The sequence below is a fragment of the Bison bison genome, unplaced genomic scaffold, assembly GCF_000754665.1.
Source record: "Bison bison bison isolate TAMUID 2011002044 unplaced genomic scaffold, Bison_UMD1.0 scf7180017864495, whole genome shotgun sequence".
Lineage (NCBI taxonomy): Eukaryota > Metazoa > Chordata > Mammalia > Artiodactyla > Bovidae > Bison > Bison bison.
This window is the reverse complement of record NW_011495054.1, coordinates 14,268,315-14,274,498: the sequence shown is the minus strand read 5'-3', so window position 1 is coordinate 14,274,498 and position 6,184 is coordinate 14,268,315. Positions and strand designations below refer to the sequence as shown.

The following is a 6,184-nucleotide window of genomic DNA, read 5'->3' as shown; positions in this document are numbered from 1 at the left end:
GTCAGCCTGCTCATTCCCCTGCCTCTGGGGTCAGAGGGGAGGCTCTGGTGGGACCTCAGTGCCAAGTAGGACAAGTCTGGGGTCAGGGGAAGGGAAGGGTCAGGGCCCCAGAGGTGGGTCCTGGATGAAGGCTTGACCACAGGCTGACACCGGGCACAGAAAAGAGCAAAGTGACAGAAAAGTGTCTAAATCTTGGGGAAAGAAGAGGGAGAGAAGGGAGGAGGGAGACTCACCCAGGACGGTCAGCCTGGTCCCTTGGCCGAAAATCCCACACAGTGACACAGGCTGGCACAAAAACCCCTCCTGGGAGGCCCCAGCCCCACCTGCAGCTGCACTAGAGACGTGGGTCACTGCCCCAGCCTGAGTCTGCTCACAGAGGGGCTTCAGCACCCTCCCTGGAGCAGATGACAGGATGACCCTGAGAGGACAGCGGTGGGTACCCTGCAAGCAGGTCTCCCAGAGGAAGGTGGTGTCCGACCTGCGGTGCCTGGGTGCTGTCTCCTGAGATTTACTGAGTGTGTGGGGGGCATATTTGGGTCTATGAGCTTCCTTGGAAATGGACGCCTCTTCTTTGTGTGTTCAGACCCCCCTCCCTCCTTGGCGAGACCACGAGGTGAGGGCAGAGGGTGTCCCCTGCCCGCCACACCACTAGCCCCTTCCAGGTTGAGGCAGGTGACCACCGTTCGGAGCTGTTGGAATCTTTCTAGGTGCCGGAGCATCACGTCAAGGGTTTCCTTGGGGATACCCTAGTGTGGGACTGTCCTGAATCGGGGCGGGCTGGTCCCATAGGAGATGACCGCCTGGCTTCCCGGTTTGGGGCATCCCTGTCACCCCCAGATCTGGTCTCACGCTGGGACATGTGTGTGGGGGCGGATTCCTGCCCTGCCTTGTTCACAGCGAGGCAGGAGCCACATGTCCTCCCTGGACCAAACCCCGCTGCCAAGAAAGGAAACCCAGACCCTGGCCAGTTATTGGAACGCAAATGCACGGCAAGAGTTATTTATGTCGTCACCCAGAATATGCAGCCTCAAGGGTCCATCGCATGGGACCCAGGGGCCCCCTGCAGAGGCTCCCAGGGGACACATATCCATCTTTTGGAGCCCAAATACTATCCTCAGAAAAGAGCCGGCAGTGCGTTCACACTCCCAGATTCGTTTATGTCCTGGATTGTTCGCCACGGGACGACGGCAGACTCCAGAGCATCGTGCGGGAAGGTGGTGACCCCAGGAAGATTTGGGTCATAACAGAACTTCTGTTTTGCTGGATACGAAACACACGAACGTTCAGGAACACGGGAGCCCCCAAGGGAAAGAGGCCAGATCTGAAATGTTGCCGCTACGCATTCCTTCTCCTGGACAGACAGGGTCACTGAGCGTCAGTGCTCACGCCTCTCAAGGTGGTCTCCCCGCCTAGGGCCATTGATGGAGAGTAGGTAACTGCCCTGGAAAGCAATTTTGCCAAATCCATCCTGAACTTGTTAACCCTGTGGAGCCAGAATCGCTTTGCAGGCCCATGAAGCAGACAGAACTGCTCAGGTACAGCAGAGGATATGGGGGGCTACACCCCAACCCTGGGGGGTCCAGATAGCAGCTGATCTCCTGAGACCCCCTTCTGGACAGGAGAAGCCAGAGACTAAGCCACGTCCACCAACCATGGTGTCAAACCTTGCTCAGTCCTCATGTAAACATCAAGAAAAAACACAAAATCAAAGACCACCTAAAACATGACGAATTCAGTTCACAGTTGACCATGTGAGGCGTTGGCTGAGAACTCTCATTTGATAGTAACGATTTACTCACGATTTATGTTCAGGTTTGATAATACGTTGTAGCTCTCTTTGAGGTCCTTGTACCTCAGGACACAATCGCAATATTTCAGAGGAACAGTTTCCGATATCTGGAATTTGCTTCAAAAGGTGACCTAAGAGAGGAATTATTGTGTGGTTGTATCATCAGTAAATGGAAGATTTTGGGGAATTGGCTGATGAGCGAATGGGGCCGTCTTTCATTCACCTGCACCCTTATTTTTTTGTGTTCAAAGTTTTCTACAATAAAAACTTACAAGAAAGTAAATGGGGTACTGCTCTCGGCAAAGCAGCAAGGGACGGGGTGGTGGCATTGTGCCCAGTGGGCCAATGTGATGAGAGTTGGGTGGCCCCCGCTCCACTGGAGCCTCCACACTCAGCTTTGTGAATGGAGTCCCAGATGCCCTGGGACAGGACCCGGAAGTTTCTATCTGCAGTCCAGTCTGTGTTGGGTGGAATGTCTGGGATGAGGCTCCCGGGGGCCCCTGTCCTCTGCCCTCTGTGTCCCCAGAGTCCCCTGTGATTGCAGGTCGTGTCCTGGGCTGTCCTTGTCCCCCGTCGGCTGTGGTCAAGGCAGCAACCTGTCCCTGGCGAGCCAGAGGGCCCAAGAGGCCTGGGGACGCAGGACTGCTGAGCCATGAGGGGCCATGGAGACGGAAGAGGGGTCCCCTGGGCAAGGATCTGGGGGCGCTGACCCTTCAGGAGGCCTGACCTCTGGAGCTCTGAGGTCACACTCAGCCTGCCCTGAGCTGGGCTGACCCAGCCTGACTCTCTTCCTGAATTGTCATGGACGCTCTCTCCTTAGGACGTTCACCGGGACCCCCTCTGTGGGCCCAGACGATGCCTTCTGCCCCGGACCCAACACTCCTTTGTCCCCACCTCATACAGGGTGAGGGCACCAGCTCCATCTTGAATCCACCATCAACAATTCCCTCCCCAACATGACCTCAGATGCCCACGCACTGGGATGGAGGTCCAGCCCCCCACAAGGGTGGTCTGAGCTACCCTGACCCAAGCCTATCAGAACGGACACTGAGCTTCCCAGTGCCTCAGCCTCACCCCAGCTCTCGGCATTAGTGAGCAGGACCAGAACCATCTCAGAGAGAGTGACAGGGTGCCCTGAGGGCAAGGGAGAGTGAGTGTGATTGGCTGATTGCTAGGTCATGTGATATTGACCTGTTTCTCTGCTGCAGACCGTATCAGTGTCTTTACTTAGTTAATGGAGAAGGAAATGGCAACCCACTCCAGTGTTCTTGCCTGGAGAATCCCAGGGAGGGGGGAGCCTAGTAGGCTGCTGTCTGTGGGGTCGCACAGAGTCGGACACAACTGAGCGACGTCACCTGACTTAGACAATGTGCATGAACATTGGACATTAGGACTTCTGTGCTGCATCCTCAAACTCTCCGTGGTTGCTTGGTGACGGGCCAACCATGGACGCCTCACCTGGTAACTGCTCTCCCCTCCAGGTCCCCTGAGGAAATAGGAAGATCAACCTCTGCCCCTGAGACTACGGCCTCAGGGTCTCCTTCCCCCATAATCCTGCCTCGGGCCCACTGCTGCCTCCTGGGACCCTTTTGGCTTTTCCCTGATCCTCCCAGAGCCATCCCCTGTCTCTCACTGGCCTTTCTCCTTTCAAAGGGGGCGAAGGACTGCCGCCCAGGAGCCTGCGCCGCTGACAATATCCGGTGCTGGGTCACCGCTCCCCTGGCACTCAGAGCTCCCTGGTCCCTGGGGATGGGTTGCCTCCATGGCAGCCCCATGGAGGCCTTGGAGAGCCCCTCCACCTCTGCTTAGTTCCCGACCCAGATCGCTAGACCCAAGATCCCCAGCCTTTCCTGGCCCTCTGACTTCGGTCCCCAGTCCTGAGGGTCCTGCATCCCTCTGATGTCTCCCCATGGTCCCTCATCTGCAGTCCAGTTCCCTCTTCGCCATGAGATGGGGACCTCAAGTGACCCTCAGAGACAAAGTTGGGTCAGCATAGAGCCCAGACTGGGGGTTGGGGGGACAGAGGAGAGCGAGGTCCGGGAGCCAGACAGACAAGTCAGTAGGTCAGCCTGCTCATTCCCCTGCTTCTGGGGTCAGAGTGGAGGCTTTGGTGGGACCTCAGTGACAAGTAGGAAAGTCTGGAGTCAGGGGAAGGGAAGAGGTCAGGGCCACAGAGGTGTGTCCTGGGTGAAGGCTTGACCACAGGCTGACACCGGGCACAGAAAAGAGCAAAGTGACAGAAAAGTGTCTAAATCTTGGGGAAAGAAGAGGGAGAGAAGGGAGGAGAGAGACTCACCCAGGACGGTCACCCTGGTCCCGCCGCCAAAAAATACCACAGTGAAACAGGCTGGCACAAAAACCTCTCCTGGGAGGCCCAGTCTGCCCCAGCCCCCACCTGCAGCTGCGGTGGAGGACGTGGGTCACCGCCCCAGCCTGGCGTCTGCTCGCAGCGGGGCTTCTCCCCTTTAGCAGATGACAGGACAGGGGACACCGTGCCAAGCAGCAGGAGCCTTGGAAGGCAGGTTCCCCAAGCAGGTTGCGTGTTGGATGCTGTCTTCCTACCAGGCGGCCAGGGGTGGGAATGGAATAATAGGGCGGGCGGGGTCCTTCACAGCCCCAAGAGTGAAGTACCCCAGAGGAGAAAGCCACTTCTCTTGTCTGTGGAGTTGGCAGCAGCCTGACCCCGTGGTGAGAGCACAGGCTGAGGGCAGGGGCATCCCCATCCCCCCACGGACACGGGTCGAATGGATTTGCACCAAACGTCTTCCATCTGACCCTAACTGGGGCTCCAGGGGCTCATCCCAGTTCCCCGGGGTTCTCCCCGCTTCAAACGAGCATCTCTAGTGAGGCTTGGGCTGGTTGTCGTCCAAGCCCGGCCTCCGTCAGCAGGGAGGACTGGACAGTGTCCTGGCTTCAGGGTCTCATCTGATGTTTGGGTGCATTCAGAACAGAGATGTGAGCAACACTCTACCGTGGTCCTGAGACAGCAGCTCTTTAAAGAGAATCAGGCTGCTGGGCTACATGGGCCATCCCAGGCCTGAGTCGGGCCAGGCACCAGATGGGCCTGGAACACAAGGTCCCCACAGAACGCAGGAAGTTGTGAGTCTCCTGTGCCTGAGCAGGAGGACCTGGGGCCACCAGCGGAGGCTGCCCTGGACAAAGGTGGGAACTCCAGCACCAAGAGGGTATAACCAGGGCGGATTCAAACATCGCCTGCATGTACCCTAGACTTCCCCGTGATACGACGGACTGTTCGCCTTGAGAAGATGGCAGAGACCACTCATTATTTTGTAAAAGTGCTCCACTAAAGGGCAGAAATAAGACCCGAAACCACTCCTGGAGAAGTGAAGAGCATCTGAAGGGCCTCCCTTTGTGGAGCAATTGCTGCTTTCACTCCTGGAGAAGGAAATGGCGACCCACTCCCGTAGCTTTGCCCAGAAAATCCCATGGGTAGGGGAGCCTGGGAGGCTACAGTCCATGGAGTCGCAAAGAGTCAGATGGGACTGAGTGACTTTGCTTTCTTTCACTTACTGCTTCACTAGAGCAAGGAGGACGGAACTACAATTGCCCCTGGCTTCCCATCCCACCTGAGGGACCTGGGATTGGAGCTTCCAAGGAAGATAACTTGGCTAAATGACCTATGATCCCGAAAGGGCACTGTGGAGGGAAATGGCCAACTGTCCTAGGATTGCCTCTGGCCAAAATATCCCCCAGAACCCTGCCAGCCCTTTCTAGCTAGAACCACTTTGCAGGCACGTAGAGCAGTGAGCACTTCCCAGATACAGCTTGAGGTGGAGGGGCCGGGGGCTGCACCCCTACCCTGGGGGAGTCCAGCAGCAGCAAGCGCACTCTTGCAGCCTCTTCTAGCTAGGAAAAGCCAGAGCCATTTGGGAGAGACTGAAAGTCCCACCAGGCCCTAGACACACCCACCAATCAAAGGCTCAAGGCTTTCCAAGCCTCTTGGAAAGAACACAAAATACACCAAGTCAAACAGCGCCCAAAACACAAGTAACCAAGAAGCACATGGAAAGATGCTCAACATCCCTAATTATTAGAGAAATGCAGATCAAAGCTACAGTGAGCACACCTCCAAATGCTCAGAATGGCCATCATCCAAATGTCTACGACGAGTGAATGCTAAGAAGGGTGTGATGAAAAGGGAAAATCCTGTACTGCTGCAGGAATGTTGGGGTACCAGGGATGAAGACCTGGGAGTGGGGTTCTCTCCTCTGCCGCAGGGAGGCCGCAGAGTCCTCTGTCCATGTGAACTATGTCCCTGGGCTGACCCGGCTGTCTGCTAGAGGCTGAAGCTGGAGGCACTGGTGGGCTGCGAGGAGACAGCCCATCAGAGGTCCTGAGGGCGACAGAGCCAGTGGGGCTGGAGATCGGAGTGGA

General features: G+C 56.8%; 1 protein-coding gene across 1 annotated transcript in view; it reads right to left on the bottom strand.

The window, feature by feature from the left end:
- LOC104980257 (immunoglobulin lambda-like polypeptide 1) overlaps window positions 1-6,184 on the bottom strand; it is an 8,664-nt gene that overhangs the window by 1,729 nt on the left and 751 nt on the right. Inside the window, exons 2-5 of the mRNA XM_010828880.1 lie at window positions 6,076-6,143; window positions 5,546-5,656; window positions 4,761-4,806; window positions 4,086-4,190 (exon numbers count right to left, since the gene is read on the bottom strand). Of these exons, the coding sequence (XP_010827182.1) occupies window positions 4,086-4,190; window positions 4,761-4,806; window positions 5,546-5,656; window positions 6,076-6,143 (330 nt within the window). The remainder of the gene's footprint in view (window positions 1-4,085; window positions 4,191-4,760; window positions 4,807-5,545; window positions 5,657-6,075; window positions 6,144-6,184) is intronic.